Source organism: Athene noctua, chromosome 1, assembly GCF_965140245.1.
Source record: "Athene noctua chromosome 1, bAthNoc1.hap1.1, whole genome shotgun sequence".
Lineage (NCBI taxonomy): Eukaryota > Metazoa > Chordata > Aves > Strigiformes > Strigidae > Athene > Athene noctua.
In genome coordinates this window covers 17,694,549-17,712,732 of record NC_134037.1, presented here as the reverse complement: position 1 = coordinate 17,712,732, position 18,184 = coordinate 17,694,549, and the positions used below count along the sequence as shown (strand labels likewise).

The window sequence follows — 18,184 nt, the reverse complement described above, 5'->3', positions numbered from 1 at the left end:
TTCAACCAACAAATTCTCCCTTTTTTGTCCCTCCCCTGTTTCACCAGGAAGGGTGGGGGAAAAAATAAGTGACTGGCTGCATGGTGATTGGCTACTGACCACGTTCAAACCACGACACCTTGTAAAGATAAGTTTTTAGACAAAATAACTTACCCTTGATTTTATATGCAGTCACAAATAAAGACTTCAGAAAGCAAAAACCCACATCTCAAGTTAAAGAAGACAGCCAGCCTTGTATATGTAAGTTCTCACATAGAAAACATGCAGGGTTACACAATAACAGGTTGCTGGTGATTTCTGCACAAATACAGTTCACGCTGGAATTTATAACACACCATACTCAATGTCCTTTGGTCAATACTTTTACTTTCATAAACTTATGAATAATTAACACAGAGTCTAGCAAGTTCTGCTTTTTGTGTTCATCAATGAATCAAGAGATAAATACATTGGTACTGTGTCCTGATTTGAAAAAGTCCCTTTTTCAAATGAAAAATCAGATAAAAGAAGTCTCTTAAAAAAATAACATCAAATATATCAATGAAACAGTCGTCCTCTTCCACGTTTGCTCTTGAGATGACTAGCAGAACGCCTAAGGGTTTTCCTCTCTTGACGATGTTGTTTCTCAGCTTCTTGCTGTTTCTTTTGCTGCTCTGACTGCAATATTAAAACAAAAATAGATTCAGGTTGTTGTAAACTTACATATCACCAAATATCTACATATAGAATCAGAATTCCATTAGGGAAATCTGGAAATGTTACTGTAAATGGTGTCATGCTATCTTGTCTTATATAATACCTGTTGATTCTGGGTTTCCCTAGGCATTATCATTTCAAGTAATTCAGAGCAAACATTTAAGACAAAGATATCAAAAAACAGTAAATAAAATAATGTATTTCAGATGAAAACCAATGTCTTACAACAGACTGTAAAATTACACTCCAGAATTTGTTTTAACGCTCTTAACAAGGTAGAGCAATTTGAGGCTATTTTGTATCTACTTTGATTAAGTAATATTACCACATTTAATATTTGCATAAATGGATTTTAACAGGACAGAACAATTAGCTAAATTTGCTGAAACCTACAGGCTTTCTAAAAACTGTTCTTAGAAGTTCTTGAAAGTGTTTGATATGTTGCATCCAATTCTAGAAAAACTTTCAACATGAAATGAATTTAAAATCTCTGCTCCTGTGGCACATGCTCTATGAATGTTTTTCCTCTTCAAAAACACACTGAAAGGGTTTCATTTACATACCACATAGATGAAATGGCCTTTACAGCCATAAATTACTATTTTCTTTGGAAGACTAAAGCTTGTCTTCAAACTAAGCATAAACTGGAACCAGCAGACTTGTACTAGCCAAACTCAGGCAACTGTCCATGCTATAAAAACACTACAGCAATTAGAGCACTTTCAATGGCAGCACAGGGTACGTGTATTAACAGTGTGACAGAATTACTGGATACACAACTGTAACCCCACTGCATCTAATTCTGTAATCAGCAGCATTCAGATGTCAGCTCACCTCTTCCTGCATCTTCCATTAAAGTACCATTTAAACTTGAGCTAGAGACTTGTATGCATAGACAATGTTTTGAACAAGGTGAGACATGAACCAATTTACCAAATGTAGCAATAAGTCATGATACCGTAAGTATCATGGTAATAAAAGCTAGTGGTATTTAGATGTTGAAATTTATTGACTTATGTTTCCACTACAAGTAGAAAAACAAGAAACCCACTATGTGAAAACAGTAGTCACACTCTGTCTCCAGACTTCATCTGAAATGGTCTTGAGAAATCATAAGTTAATACAATATTGACTGCTTACCACTAGTGTATTGAAATTGAATGATCTTGATTTACATTTGAAGCTTTGTGGTTTGGTTTTTGGTTGGTTGGTTTTTTTTTTTTTAAAGTCTTCTATACCTCCCTAGTAGTGTAAAGTACTTAGGTATTTTAGAAACCCTGCTGTTTTATCTATTTGCTATCATAAAGCATGCTGAAATTGAAAAACAAGAATGCCACACTGTAGGAACCATACTAAAATCCCCTGAAAACTAAACTTTGAAATATCAATGACAAACAATTTCATTGCCGGATCTGTCAGTGGTTGCTGGGCATTTGGGAGGCTGCTAACATTCCACAACTGCAGCAGCCAAATTCAGTCTCAATTTCACTGACTTACAAGATCGAGTGATGCCAATCCTATGGGAGCACAATTCTCTCTCCCACTAATCTTTCTATCTACTCTTAAACATACCTGCACTTTAAGGAAAGGGCATTGCAAAGCAGAAGCTGACAATCAGTGTTAACACTAAAACCCCTTTTGGCTTGCCAACTTCATCTCTGCATCCTCTGAAAAGGAGTGTCAAGACACAGTATACTGCACAGTATGACTTCTTCATAGGTCTCCCTGCTACATTTCCAGGAACTTCAGAATATATATACACAGGGTTTGTTTATTTGAGAGAAGACTTGACTTATTTTGCTATTCTGTTGATAGGAGAAAAGATCTCCACTCTAGATTCATGATTTTTCTTTTAATTAGAGTTTAAAAAAAGTCTTTCTAATGCAAATGAGCGTAACATACGTATTTCAATAAAGCAACATCAGTTTAAGTCAGAGAAAAAAAAATCCATATATGTTAGCAGCAACGTAACTAAAAAACCTCAAAGCTATAGCTTATCTGATGGAATCAAGTAAAAATGGCATTCTGATGCACTACTGTATCCATCTTCTTCCACCTTACTCCCAAATCTTCAGAAAACTGTTAGCAAAAGGTGACAGTTAATTGTTCACTACCCACTGCAAGAAACCTTGTGGCTCTGCACTTTCTAATTTAAAGCTACTATAAAAAAGACTGTGCTTTTGAAGCCCTGCAAATCCCATTTAATTAGCTGCAAGACACTAACGTATCAGTTACAACAGTTGTAAAATCCCCAGAAGGGTTATCCTACACAGCACTGCAGAGGAATCTGTGACTTATTCCACAGTCAACACATTTTAAATTACAGCAATACAGGAATCAAAAACAGATGAAAAATTACATCTGCAAACAGACAATAATCTGGTAAAACAAGTAAGGTAGAAACAGTCTAATAAATCTGGTTATTTAAAAAATCTTTTTCAGGCATACCCAATGTGACAATCAAATAACTACTTAGCCATTCTTGCGACAGCAGCTTTACTGGTGAGAATAGTATTTGACCACTGGTAAGGAGAAATGTATGATAGCAAAGAGGCTTACCTGAGGAAAACCAGTTTTACCAGAAGTACATTTTGTCAGCTCAAGCATCAATTAATAGGGGTCTTCCGCTTTTATAATGTGTCCTTTTCTCAGTTGTAAAGCAATTTTCTAGCAAAAAATCCCTAAGTTTCTACAGCAGTAGCAGATGCACGTGTGCATTTAACTCTGCCCACACTATAAAGTAATCACCTGTCTGCGATCTACAAAATTCCTTAGGATGGGAAATCAAAACACTTTGAGAAAGGTAGATAGGCAGCAGTCAACTACACACTTCAAATGGAATTTAGCAAGATGAACAGGACCAGAGCTCATTCTTGTGATCTGTATTACACAAGTCCAATGACAAAGGTGGTTATGAGCTCTGCTTCTGTCATGCTGAGACATAGCAACACTATCAACCAAGAGAAAGTCTGTCACCTACAGCATCCTGATTGCATTTGGACCTGCACACTGAGATCTGATCAGTCCTGGCACAGAAGTCAGGTAAGGTCACAAGCTTCTGATGGTATGTCTGCAAATAAACTATTAAAAGATGGAAGCCAGTATTTTCCACCGGAACATAAGATTTTATGAGTGCTGCCTGAGTTATAAGGGTATAAACACACAGTGTACTACCGGAGGCTTTCATTCTCTTGGCAAGAAGCAGAAGAGTTGGCAGCTTATAAAGAAATGAAGAGGGACATTTGTTTGATGGTTTTAAAGTTCCTGTTCTTTCATGCAAAAACTAAAGTTACTTGTGTATTATCTTAAAAAATTATATATATAGCTCACCTTCTTTAATTTGAATGTTGCCTGTTTGCTGCCTACTGTGGTATCAGACACATTGAGTGTGCCAAGTTTTTCTTCAAGCTTTAAACGATCTCCAAGAGTTTTCCTGCAGAGAATAATTAACATTAGTCCCTATTCTTGCCATCTTTTTACTATAATAAAGGCTGATAATGCAGTCAAAACTAATCTCCATTTCTCTGAAACCTTGAAATGCCATAACTATAAAAAAATAAAAATTCAGTAAACAGAAAAGAGAGACAAGTTCAAATCATTCCCTCCAGATACTGCTCTCAGTAGAAACACTTTTAAAATTTATGTAAAGTTCATTGTTTTCTCTGCTAAAAAAGCAACAGGACTCTAGCTGAGAAAGAAACCACACCCTTCTATTGCTATAGTTTTCTACAAAATGTCAGAAAAAGTCAGGAATATTCAGCTGCAGCAATAGATACATACACAAATAAAAAACCAGTAAGGCTAGATATATACAGTTTCCTTGAAATCTTATAGTTTCTGAATTAGAAACACTTTTGAAAGAAGGAAATAATCTTGGCTATACATCAGAATGAATTCATCAACAAATGAATCACTTCGCTGATAGAGACAAGCTACTTAGTCCAAATACAAATGACTGTTCAGACACTGCGCCTGTAACAGTTTAATGCAAATAGTTTTCTAATCAAGCGAATGTGATAAATAAGACACTCTGACCATGAGCTCCACATGAGCACATGCCTTCAACCGCATGGTGCTCATCAGTTAGTTTCTGTAAGCAAGCTGGTGTAGAGCCTCTCCCTTGGGCACTGAACTCCAGCATTTCTATAGAGGAAGTAGCTGTTGCAGTTGAAACTGATACTGCTTTTAGCTCTGCCTCACTGGGGAAGTTAATGCCCCTACAAAATCAAGACATAGGGACATGCCCCAGTTGCTCCAGGTTGAGCTGACATTTAATATGACCCTTGCTGACCTCAGTAAGCTTGACTCTAAACCGGAACAGCTGAGGAATGGAAATGCACCTTGTCCCCCCATAGCCTCCAGCGCAGGGGTGAGGTGGGCAGGCAGGCATGGTGCTGACTTCAAGCAGCCTCTCTAAAGGCACCTGTGAGTCCTAACACAGCTAGTCCTTGGCCCTACACGGGCCCTACATGGAAGTAGTACCATCTGAGAACATGACATGGCTTGTATGATCTAACTCACTCTGCAATGAGCTTAGAAAACATTTGCCTAACTGTAAACTCAAATTTCTGCAATTTGAGATGCTGCTAATAATGAGTGCCGTATTAGGGCTCCCTGAAGAGGGCTAAGAGACTTTTTTCTGTACAAGTTTTAAATTGGAAAATCATAAAAATACAGATGATTAGCAGCCACCAAAATCAATGGCATTTCTATGGGGCTCATGGATTGTGGCCTATGCATGAAGTCTCTGAAGTCCGATGAATTTTGGTTAATGAGCCATTTTATGTAACAAAGACTTCAGATTAACAATGAAAAATTACTGTCAAGAATTACTTTATTTCTCATGACTAGGTACTTTGATTGTATTTTTTTTCTGTAGTATATTTTTCATTGAGTACATGTAAAAACTTGTTCCATCTGTGTGAATCGGGAAGACAAGCTAAGCCTTAGAGCTAACTATGGCAGAAGATCAGTCACCGACATTGTGGTGGGATTTCTACATTCAAGTGAAGTCCCATTTTTCTCCCCTTTGAAAGTGAACTGGAGAAATATGGCTACTACCCAGCAATTATTTAGCATGACTGCCTAGATACTGCTTCAGTCAGGAGAAAAATGAAAATGAGGAGATATTAGCAAAATGCTGTGGGGTTGCAATTTTACTGAATAATTGCAGGTAGGGCTATATTTATCTGACAATGTACAGACCTCAGCACACACTGATAAACAAACACTTTCAACAGCTGGGTTGTTTTTAAAATCATCCTCAACAAATTGATTCAAGGTATACACTAACACTAGTGTTACTAGAAGTAACTTCCCTTGCCCTATAGTAGAAAAACCAAACCAACAAACAAAAAAAATTGCCCAGGCAATTATTTTTTCCTTGTTATAAAGAGAACAGTTTTCAGGACTTCTCCTGCTTTAGTTTAGCAATACCTAGGAATGTCAGCTACGCTTTTGTTGGCTTTTGTTGACTTTCTTGGCCACCTCTGAAGATACATTTACCTTCATACTTTATAAAGTATGACTACCGTAGCTTTTAATTTTGACATGCTCTAACTTCAATAAGAAACCTTTTAAAGGGACATCAAGAAAACCAAAAGAGATCTTAGCACACTCATAAAACCCCTTCCGTTTTATGGATTCCTTTAAAGTTACTATGTAAGGAACTTAAGCAGTAAGTAAACAAAGCAGAGTTTTACATCTTTGCTGATATGTTCAGCAGGTCTTCAGGTGTAAGCAAAAGAGTGCAGAAGGGGAAAATGAAATGTAGACTGATTTGAGACAAGGTGTTTTTTACAACCATGAGTAAATTTTGCAGCTTTCCTGCGCAAAGAAAGGTGTAGACTGTTGGTCTATGAAGAAATTTATAGTACACACCACTGCTTTAGAAGTTGGGCTTGGAGCCATGCTGAGTCAGGAACATGTCAAAAGAAACACCCAGTTTTATATAAGTCATAAACTGTTTCCTCAGGTAGAACATTATACGATTAGAGAAAAAAAGAACATCTAACCATTAAATGCATAGTGAAGGTATTAAGGTACTTAATTATATTGGTCACAGACCATCATTCCATTACTTGGATAAATCTCAAAGACAAACATGCCAGCCTCACCAGATTGTACATGCCACTACAGTCTTTCCAATTTTCAGTACATTACTTGAATTAATTATTTTTATGCTGACTACTTATCACTGAATAAGGCCAGCAGAAAACATATTTAGGTATTTTCTTAATAAAATTCTAATATGTAAAAATGCTTACTAACCAAACAATTTAACTCACAACATGGACTAAGTCTTTATGACTACAGAATTGTATCAGCTATATAAGAAACGGATACCAGCTGTTAATTTTTAAATTTCCTCTAAGAATTTGAGGAATATCAAACCCCACACGCAGAACAATGCTTGGATAAGCACAAATGGGATCAGTCAGTATAGAGCTAATTGCTTAGACAAAAATTAAAAAATTAAAAAAAAAAAAATCACAGACAATTCAAGGACACCAACTCAGAAAAACATGAAGGATGTAATGCTGTCATTAATTTTTTTTTGTCATCCTAGTCTATCCTCAACTTTCTCTCCTTTTTTTTAACATTTTACATTACATCTCATCTGTGCATTTACCACACAGAGGGTATCTAACTTAATCCACCCTCATTATGCACCACACCTTGCAAAATATTCTCTGCAGAGAATTAGCAGCAAATCTTAAAACTGATTCTCTCTTCTCTAAAAGCAGTCTTTGAAAGTCTTTTCATGGTTTATGTCATTGCTGATATTCTTCCATCCACTAGACAGATCTATGGTATTTGCTTTCGTTTTTCCTGAGCTGAAGCAATGATTTTTCTCCCTCTGTATAGCAGTTAAAAGAATTTATTTTGTCCTGTGTTACACTGTACTAATTTATTCTAAATGTTTCTCTTCCTTACACCTGTCTTGACTTATTTACTTAACTTTCAGTATCCTTGTTCACATTTAAGCCTTCCATATTTTGGACAAAATGAAACCTTAATACTTCAAATTGAGTGTCCTTGAGAATTTCCTTTAGAGGTCAGCAGCTGAATTTGTGTAAAAGAAGTAGGCTGCAGCCACACTGCCTTTTAGGGAAGTATTTCAGTGGCAATGAGAATACAGTGGCATTTGACCAGTCTCAGGCTCCTTTCAAGTCACTTGCTAACATGACTATAAGTTCAAGTACAGTGTACAAATATCCTTAACCTACAATACTCCATCAGTGTCTCCAGAGGGGAATTTTCTCCTGACAAAGAAAAATGGACAACAGTAAAAAGTTGATTCATCTTCTGGAAGACAGACAGTCAGAAAGACAAGACACACAGAAAGACAGAGAGAGAGAGAAAGAGAGAGAAAGAGAGAGAAAGAGAGAGAGAAAGAGAAAGAGAGAGAAAGAGAAAGAGAGAGAAAGAGAAAGAGAAAGAGAGAGAAAGAGAAAGAGAGAGAGAGAGAAAGAGAGAGAGAGAGAAAGAGAGAGAGAAAGAGAGAGAAAGAGAAAGAGAGAGAAAGAGAGAGAAAGAGAGAGAAAGAGAGAAAGAGAAAGAGAAAGAGAGAGAGAAAGAGAGAAAGAGAGAAAGAGAGAAAGAGAGAAAGAGAGAAAGAGAGAAAGAGAGAAAGAGAGAGAGAAAGAGAGAAAGAGAGAAAGAGAGAAAGAAAGAAAGAAAGAAAGAAAGAAAGAAAGAAAGAAAGAAAGAAAGAAAGAAAGAAAGAAAGAAAGAAAGAAAGAAAGAAAGAAAGAAAGAAAGAAAAAGAAAGTTGATGGAGAAATCAAAGAAAGTTAAGAGTCCGGTATAAATGGGTATATTCAATATAAATCACAGAATCATAGAATACCAGGTTGGAAGAGACCTCAAGGATCATCTGCTACAACCTTTCTGGGCAAAAGCATGGTCTAGACAAGATGGCCCAGCATCCTGCCTGGCTGAATCTTGAAAGTGTCCAATATTGGGAAATCCACCACTTCCCTGGGGAGATTATTCCAATGGTTTATTGTCCTCATTGTGAAAAAATTTCTTTTTGCATTCAATTGGAATCTCCCCAGGAGTAACTTATATCCATTGCCCCTCATCTTTTCCATGTAACTCCTCGTAAAAAGGAAGTCTCCATTTTCTTTGCAGCCACCTTTAAATACAACCCAACATTAGTCAAAATTCTGCACTGCAGTGTGCTACTGTCTTTCAAGATTTTAATACCCATGTCTGCACTCCAAATAATAAAAGGCTATTAAATCTCATCTTCTGAAGGGCTCACTTCTGAAAAAAAATAATCAATGAGATATGCAGGCATTAACCCTCTCAAAGCCAAATCCTTTAGTCTGACATGCTCTTTATACAGTACCCAATTACTTCAGTTAATCATTGATATAAGGAAATAAAGGGTTTTTAAAAAAGTCTTATTTTTTGTATTGCAAAACCAGAAATAATGAGACCTGACCATATAGGGACAGCATAGTTTTTTTTGAAAGGTTCTGGTTGCCATAAAAATACCGAGACAAAACAATTTTTGTTTTACCACCTTGATCCTAACCGCAAAATAGTGACTAGTATTCTACATCCTTTTTTCGAGGGTCAGATGAAAAACATCCAGCCTGTCAACCTCATACTGACACTGCTGGAGAAATATAACCAGTCTCACAGACATCAGTGTTGTTACTTGTGAGAGCAGCAGTTCACCAACACTGGGTAATGGATCCCCAAATCCGGCTCAGAATATTAATCTCTTACTCATCTCATTTGTGTTGTCTCTCCGCCATACTTTAAACATCGTATTTGTTTAACTACAAAACAAAGCTTTCAACAACTATGTCGCTTTAAGTTATATCACTGAATTGCCAGATGTGGCTTTACTAGTAAGTGCTTCCAAAATGCCACTGGCCTGCATTGTAGTCCTTGAGAATCATCTACCCCCAGCTATTAAAATAAGAACATGAGTCTTACTTCATTAATTTTTGTTTTTTGGCAGAGTCTTTGAAGCTTCTGAATTCCTCTCCTTCTTTAATCTCAAAAAACTGAGGTTTCAGTAATGTTTGCTGATCCTCCTTGAACCTTTCCTGCCGTTTTACTTTTTCCTCTTGGCGTAGAAGCTTGCGCTGTTTCCTGACCTCTTCGACCCAGCCTTTTTCATCATCTGAACTCTCAGAACTTTCTGCATCACTTGCTTTTCCTTCTGGTTCTTCTTCCTCTTCCTGCAGACAAAAATAGTATAAAATAAGAAATCATCAACTAATTTTCTTTTCAAACCATTCCTGCAATTAGAGTACGTGACAGCTTTTACATAGGTATATTTGAAGACAACTAAAATTTGAACAAAAGCCATAACAGCAAATGTATTATAAAATTTTTTCCACCCACATATTTTATGTTTTCAAACCTATATTCATGTTGACACAATATTGTTTGCATCTAAAAACTAGGATAACACTATAAATCACACTTAATTACTGTAGCTGATAAGACATTCTTGCATTGCTTCCCTCTCCTTCTTTCTAGGATGAAAAATCTGGATGCTTGAAACAAAGGAAAAAAAAAGGATTTTTCCTAATCCAAATGGAAAATATTTTACCTGTTCTTGTGCTTCCAGTTCCTCTAAGATCTTTAGTTTCCTCTTTCTTTTCTCACTTATTTTAGAAACAAGTGGGTTAAGAAGCCTAAATTCTTCACTCTGCTCATCCACCTGGAAGTCTGGATTCTCAAACATGACCTTAAAACGATCATCTTTGAGAAGGCTAGACAGATTCTGGAAAAGAAGCAAAACATGAGTGAGTTATAAAATTCTGAAACAGACATTGGTAAACTAAGTACTACCTTTTTAATTAAAGAAAACTCAAAACCAGTGTGTGAAATGCCAGTTGCTTTACCCTTCCAGGTCATATAAAATCAAGATTTATGCCTATTATATGTTATTACTTCCAAAAGAATCAAATAAGTATCATTTTAAGCTACCTATAAGCAAGACAGGGTTTTTTTAATGCACACTATAGACACCTTGAAGACATTAATTCAAAAATATTAATAATAGTGTTTCTTATAAATTCAGCCAGCTAGTCTGGAGACGTGTTGGTATCTATTGACTAATCAGCAGTACCTCCAAGGCAAATACCCTGCCTGACGGGGATGATTCTACAACATGTACAACAAATTATCAGGGTAAACGTCTTTATGCAATGTTACTACTGTTTTACTGTAAATACATAAGAGTAAGTGTTTCTATACATCTTATAACACTTTTTCTTCACTGCCCTAGCATACAGAATGGAAAAAGCAGTTTCATTCACATCAAAGTAAAACTAACTCAGAGTAAATTATGCTACCATTGAATTAGAAACAGTTCAAGCTAGAATTTAAGCTTATGTGAATACCTGCTGTCATAATTTTAAAATCATTGAATATATAGCTTTTATTATAAAAAGCTGATGTTTCAACATTGCCAAACTTATACCAGCACATTCATCCCACCCCAGCATTAAATTTTGATTGTTACCTAAGTAGTGGGGAAAAAAAAAAAAGATACAGAAAACAACCAAGTGTCAATTTTAAACAGAGAAACTGTTGCCAAAAATTAAATCCCAAAACCTAAAAAAATTGCTCTTCATAAGACTGTCATGCCATTTCAGGAAATTAACCAGAACACGCATTTTTATGTATACTCTTTTTAGTTCACTTAATAGCACAATCTATATGTACTTCTAGACAAATCAGCCCCCATTTATTGAACTCATATTTGCATCATAACACTGGCTTAGACGGTCTGCATTAAAATTTTACCACCACCTTCTCTTTCAGTAGTTCATGTTTCCTACTATCTGTAACACACAGGATTTCGTTAGATGTCACATGAAACTAATGCCTGCCTTTCATGAACATTATATTCCTGTGAGAATGAGCACCTACGAAGTGCCGCCTATAGAAAGCATCCCCCTCCCACTAGATAGTAAACATGAACTAGTTTTTTTCCTTTGAACTTCACTTAGGATAAAAATGGACTATTGTCAACATCAGGAAGAATTCCTGTTGCATAAGAGCAAATAATTTTGGCTGTTTTATATAATGTAGTTAACTGTGTACGCAAAGATAGAGAACTGCATTTTCAATTTTATAGATAACATCTGTCTTGTCACGGTCACCACCAAAACACTAACAAATGCAAACAACATGTCTTTTTTGCACAACTTTGGTATCGATTCTGCATTTAGCTAGCTTCCGGAGACCTATGAAGCCCCTATCACCTTTACAATAAGTATTTCCTCATTTTAAGTTACTACATGGCCTTTTTGGTGCTGCAGCTACAGTGAAGTCCACCTTAAAGCCACTTACTAGAATAAGTTATTTATGACAAACACAAACAATGGAATTTTGAATCTGTTTGGCTAGATAACAAAACCCCAAGGACAAAAAATCAATACTGTAAGCATTACTATTTCTGTGCTCCCAGTTAGAGAAGCCTCCAAAACAAAAGCTCACCTTCTGTTTCCTTTTTCTGGTAACCTGTTGCTCCTCTTCTTCTTCAATCAGTTTGAGTGCAAGCTCTTTATTGACTTTCGGAAGTTTCTAAAGAGAAGAAAGCAATTAATCAGTAAATTACTCTTACACATGCAAACACCTACATGCTTTACATTTCTAAGTGTGGTGAAGACAGAATTCTTATTCATTCTTATAACTCTTGCTGAAAAGCTCCTTGACCGGTTCCAAATATTTCTAGGTACTAGTAAAGCAACAGAGCTTGAAGAAAATTTAAGCAGAACTTCCGTATTATTTTTTTCTTGTAATGCATCAGCTTTAGTACTTTAAAAGCAATTATTTCTCCTTGTATGTTGAGCAAATTCAATCTAGAAAGCTCCTAGTTATAACAATAACATCTCTTTCCATAATATTATGCTTTAATGGCTTAAGTAATTTAGTTTAATGAGAGAAGTAGAAACTGCAGGTTTTACCAGTGAGTTATCTGCTCAAGCGGCAAATGTGATGAAAGCTGCTCTTTTACAGTTTGGTATGAGTTTCTCTCAGCTGTGGGAATCACACGCATGGGAATTTTATGGTTCCATTCCAAAAGTTCTATAAATTACTTTGGTTCTCTGATTACAAACAGAATCAAATACTAACTCATTACATCTCTGAGATACACTTAAGAATATGTTACTCTTCATGAAGTTTTCCCAGAAGTATACTAATTGTTGACAGGATTTACCTTTAGTTGAACTCTCTGTGCACGTGTTTCTTCTATCTTCTGCCTTATTTTCTCTCTTCTGTATTCTTCATAGGCAAAGGGGTTGGCCATCATTTTTGCCTTTGAACAAGCAAGAGGAAGTAAAATGAAAATACCATTAATACAGGACATGGTCAGTTATTTAGAAAAAAACCCCAAACTAACCAAACCAAAAAAACCAACAAAAGCCCAACACACACATTTTATTGTTAAGAGTAAAAATTGACAAGGATCAGCCTTATTTACCTTATGATAAAGTCTTATGTCCATAAAAAAGCCATGCATATATGCTCTGAGCAATGATGAACCAATGAGATGGGCAAGGCCTGGGAAGAAAGTTACAGAGGATTTCAAAGAGCTTTCATATATAAAGAACTCCTATTCCAAGCTAGCCCCTTCACTTAACTGATTCAAGACAAACAAGCACTGTGAATGCAACACATGAATCTAAGAGTCACATCCATTACATCAAGACTAAGTAAAAAAAAAAAAAAAAAAAAAAAAGTTTGGCCAGCAAGGAATTTGAGCTTCTTCAGAGCAACAAAATCCATTTCTCTTGTCATAATACATGTTACTGTGCATTTTTAAAAAATGCCCACGTGTGTTATGCTCCATAAAAGTTTACAAAGAAAAATTTGAGATAATTTTTTTGGAAGTCCACAGATGTTTGACAATCACTTCTTAGTGTGGTATAGAGATGTTTTTAATTAAAGAGTTTTGCCTTGGGTCACTATCCTTGAAGAATCAATATGATTAAAAAAATATAGTACCACATCAGGTCATAAAACTGTCACCCTAGGCCCTAACCTAAGTAAGAATAAAAATACTTTAAAGTTCTCTGATTTTTTCTTCGTAAAATTGCAAGACTAATAAAATGAAAAGCTTTTTATGGTAAAATATCCTCTACAGACCCCAAATATAAAAAACTGCTGTGCATCTCAGAAAGCAAAATAATTTTTAACTGTTTCCAGCAAACGATCTTCCTGCATATTCCAAAATAAGAGTACTCCAGCTAATAGTTAGTAATACAAAGGAATCCTGACATATGAAATACAAAATATCCCTTAAGCGGTTTCTTCATTTGAAAGCTCACATTTATGGGGAAAAGAATTTGACTAAGTTATAGTGAATTTAAAGCAGAATAAGTATTCCCAGTCGTCTCTGTGTTGGTAATGCTACATTGTCTTATTCCCTTACAACTGGGATAGGCATCAGCAGGTTACATTCAGACCATCTACTCCAGAACTCTTAACACTGAAGATGCAGGTGCTTTGGTTGACCTCCTCCTTGTTATGGCCTCCTGCCAGGCCAAACCCAACTCCCATATTGAGAGGTAAAATAAACTGGAGCAGAACATTGCAATCAAAACATGTAACCGACAGAAAAAGGACTAACTACCTTGAGAGAAGCATTTTTACCTTCTCTGCTATATAATTTTCAGCATTCCAATTCCCTGAAACTGTGTTTCTATTAGCCCCAGAATGATTTGTATTTTCTGGAAATCACTACATTCAAATAGGGTAGCCTTTGGCAGACTTTGCTGTGAGTTCCAACATACTATTTGAACACCTCAAAAATATTTTGAAAACTAAACCAAACTCTCTTCCCATATCTTACCATCTATTGTCTGAAGGCACACACAACAGATTCCTAGACATATTAATCAGCAAATATCAATCTTCTTCGGATAAAAATCTGAGAAACACAAATATCTAGTGTTGCACTGGTTGGGAACCAAAGAACATAAAGCCATCAGTCTGGTACATTAATAACCAAGAAGACTGGAGGAAACTACTGCCAGTGAATTTCTAACAGTCCCCATATGTCACATTGGAATTACAAAACTTACATGTGTAAATGATCAAAAACTGAACAAAGAAGTCAGCTAAAAAGGATATTCAACTGTTTTACCTAAATTTTCAAGGTCTTTTCTGGTAACGAATTTGTAATCATCATAAACTGTGCTCTCTGGATTCTCTTCCAGTTCTTCAGTCAAGTTGTCTAAGAAGGAACACCATTTTGGGGCAGGTCCTAAAACCTGTGGATATTATAAAAAGTTAAAAACTGTATATTCTTACAGAAAAATCCTACAGTTAAGCTCTTGGCTACTGTGCTGTAATGGAGTAACAAATTAATTCCTCTGAAATCAAACAGACCTTAAGAGCAACAGCAGTTAAGAGAGCGCAATTAAACCTATTGCTTGTATTACCAATGAGTACTATAGATTATATAAGCATTATTTTAATTTAGGTCATTTATATGAGACCAACAATCTAGAGGTTTCAAGTTTATCTGTTTCAAGTGGTCCTAGTCTGATTAATTTATTAAAAGCTCAGAGTCAAACATTATAGATAAAATTATGAACTAGTGGGACTAGATAGCAACTAAGCATGACTGGATCCTGAACTCATTAGGTTCACTACACAATCATGTTAAATCCTATTCTGCCGTATATATTTTAATTAAAACACCACAGGCATATTTCATGTATTTTTATTCAAGGATAAACACAGACTGTATGAAAAGATAATGGGAAATATTAAAAAACTTGCATATTTCCACCATGAGGCAAAGGATTTATTTGAATGTACTTTTCCGTATAAGCTTCCTCCAATTTCTCAAGTAAACAGTTGGCTCCCTTCACTTTTCCCTCCTGCTGTTCTGACTGAAATTCTTCACTATCCTGATGCATGCAGCCATACTCAGCTGTTCCAGTGCTATTTAGTAGGTGAATTAGCTGAATGGAAAAACCCAACACTACATTTTTCTCTTTAGAGCAAATCAGCTGACATTTTAGAACATAAAGTGGCCTGTTAACTCCTAGAGTGGGATTTTTAATGATGCTCTGATTTGTTTGCTAAAAATTCACAGTCAACATGACCATAGGAATGGTTGTGATTCAACAACATTTTAAGAAAACAAGTGAAGTGATTTTATATATATAAAATACGTATAGTTTGTTTTGAGTGTGGTAACAGTATAAGATAACGCTGTTCATTTGAAAAGTGTGTAACTAGTCATTCAAGTCTTCTTTTGAAGACAACTATAAACAAAAAATTGTAAAATTGTATTCTAGACTATAATATTATACTAATATTCTATACAATAATATTGTATTCTAGAACACTACCGTCTCTGTATCAAGTATAATTTATCTTCATAAGATTTCAGCCCTAGGTGAGAACCATAACATGCCAAATGAAAAATTCCACTTTTTTTTTTTTTTTTACAGTGCTGCATATTTGATTCCGATTAGTAAGGACTTCCAAGGAAAGACCTAAGATGTCACTAACAGGAAAGACTTTACCTACTTAATGAATTAACCAAAACCCTTGTCTACTCCAGTAATACTCAGCTTAAACACTATATAACATTCAGATTGATTTCTTGCCAACACTGCAGAAGCTTCTGTCTCCATCCACATTTCAATTTTTTCAGTTATTTTCCCTAAACCCCCTTCAAATCTGACCACCAATTTTTTATATCTATAAGAAAGCAGTCTAGATACATTAAATGTACCACCAACTTTCATGCCATGCAAGAAATCAGTTATCTGTCCTTCATTACCAGACCATCAAAGCATGACTGGGGTGAAGGAATCTTCTCTAAAGTTTACCTATAGCTTTGTTTTGGATGAAACTGTTTGTCCTTCTTATAAAAAATGTTGCTTACTAACTAAACAAAACTTTTCTTGTAATAAAATTTAAGTACAAGTTCCTCTGCTGAAGATTATTAGAAATGAGAATAGGGAATCCTTGACTCACATCCATTCCCATTAAACAGAAAGTTCCCCTTTATTTCACCTTGCTGAAACATCATGTAAAGATCTCTATCACTTCAATAAACCTTTTTCATCACTTCCATGTCTGTGACACTATCTGCTCAAGCCCTACAAACCACATGTTACTCATGAGAACTCAGGCCACTCCAACCAGTTATGGTAATCCCCAGATGGGATTCTGACTGGTGTAAATTTTTGAACAAATAACTAAAGCAAAAGTCTCACAAATAAGCAGAAACAGTTCATCTACTCTTCAGCTGTAGCTCCACTCACTTTTTCAAGTATCCCTGTACTCAAAACCTGACACTGAGAGTAAAACTTTTCATGGCACGTAATCTGTGCCATGAAACACATAAAGCCAAAAGACCTGATTATTCATTACAATCTGTGGAGGGAGCAGGACTATCAGATCATAGAAAACAAGGCGGGGAAATGAGATAAAGCAGTGGCAGAATACCAGGAAAAAATAGGAAGTCCAACCATTATTTAAATTTCACATGTAAACTGACAAAAAGGAAAACCCTACAGAGATGTCTGTGTATGTTTTATTGCCTTACTTCCCACTCTTCCACTCTACTGAAACCACTTGCCCACCTATTCTAAGACACCTTAGGAGCTTTGCTTTGTATTCTATAATGCAACATTTTTTAAAGCTTAAGAAGAAATCTAAAAATTGAAAAGACAAACAATACCAGCCACAATGACAAAAACATAAACAAGGAATGTCCTTCTCTTGGAATAGCAATTCTTCACAGAATTTAATTGCCACTTCATTTTAACAGCAGAGTTTAGTGCTCCTCTGTCATCCACTGTCAATCAACAGACATCTCAGGATGGTGCTGAGTACACTCTGAAATATCAGGCTCTACCACTCCTGTGCCCAGGTGAAAACGCAACAGAGGACTGGTCTGCACCTGGCCACCAAGGATGAGGCAGATAAATGAAACCTGTCTGTCCCCCCTAGTTCACAGGTTTCCATACAGCAGGTGCCCAGCAGCACAGGCGGGACCCCGCAGGACTCCTCAGAGCTCGTGCCACCCAGCACTAGCACCTAATAACAAATTCTTGTTAGTACACTTCAGAATGTCTCTTTTTTTTAAACTTTAGACACAGAAAACACAAAATATGATGAGTAATCTAGCATGCAAATGAGAGGAGATAAAAAGTGCAAGGCCAAACAGAATCACAGAATCTTCAAGGTTGGAAAACACCTTGAAGACCATCCAGTCCAACCATTAACCTAACACTGACTGTTCTCAACTACACCGTATCTCTAAGCTCTGTGTCAACCCAACTCTTACAACACCTCCAGGGATGGGGACTCCACCACTTTCCTGGGCAGTGTTAAACTGTTGAAGAAGAGATAAATGTTGACAGAAAAATACTTTTTAAATATTGTAAAGTAACTTCAAAAAAACACAGTTCTTTGTATTCTATTTTACAAGATATTTAACTTAATAGCCTTGTAGCACCACAAACCTTACGTG

General features: G+C 36.0%; 1 protein-coding gene across 3 annotated transcripts in view; it reads right to left on the bottom strand.

Moving 5' to 3' along the window:
* Positions 1 to 346: 346 nt before the first annotated feature.
* The window catches only part of NOL10 (nucleolar protein 10), a 51,878-nt gene continuing 34,040 nt past the window's right edge, over positions 347 to 18,184 (bottom strand). For all 3 annotated transcript variants that reach the window (XM_074895642.1, XM_074895644.1, XM_074895643.1), the window contains 8 exons: positions 14,828 to 14,954; positions 13,163 to 13,242; positions 12,899 to 12,997; positions 12,175 to 12,261; positions 10,277 to 10,450; positions 9,652 to 9,899; positions 4,027 to 4,129; positions 347 to 657 (listed from right to left, as the gene is read on the bottom strand). In XM_074895642.1, the coding sequence (XP_074751743.1) occupies positions 538 to 657; positions 4,027 to 4,129; positions 9,652 to 9,899; positions 10,277 to 10,450; positions 12,175 to 12,261; positions 12,899 to 12,997; positions 13,163 to 13,242; positions 14,828 to 14,954 (1,038 nt within the window). In that variant the 3' untranslated portion in view covers positions 347 to 537. The remainder of the gene's footprint in view (positions 658 to 4,026; positions 4,130 to 9,651; positions 9,900 to 10,276; positions 10,451 to 12,174; positions 12,262 to 12,898; positions 12,998 to 13,162; positions 13,243 to 14,827; positions 14,955 to 18,184) is intronic.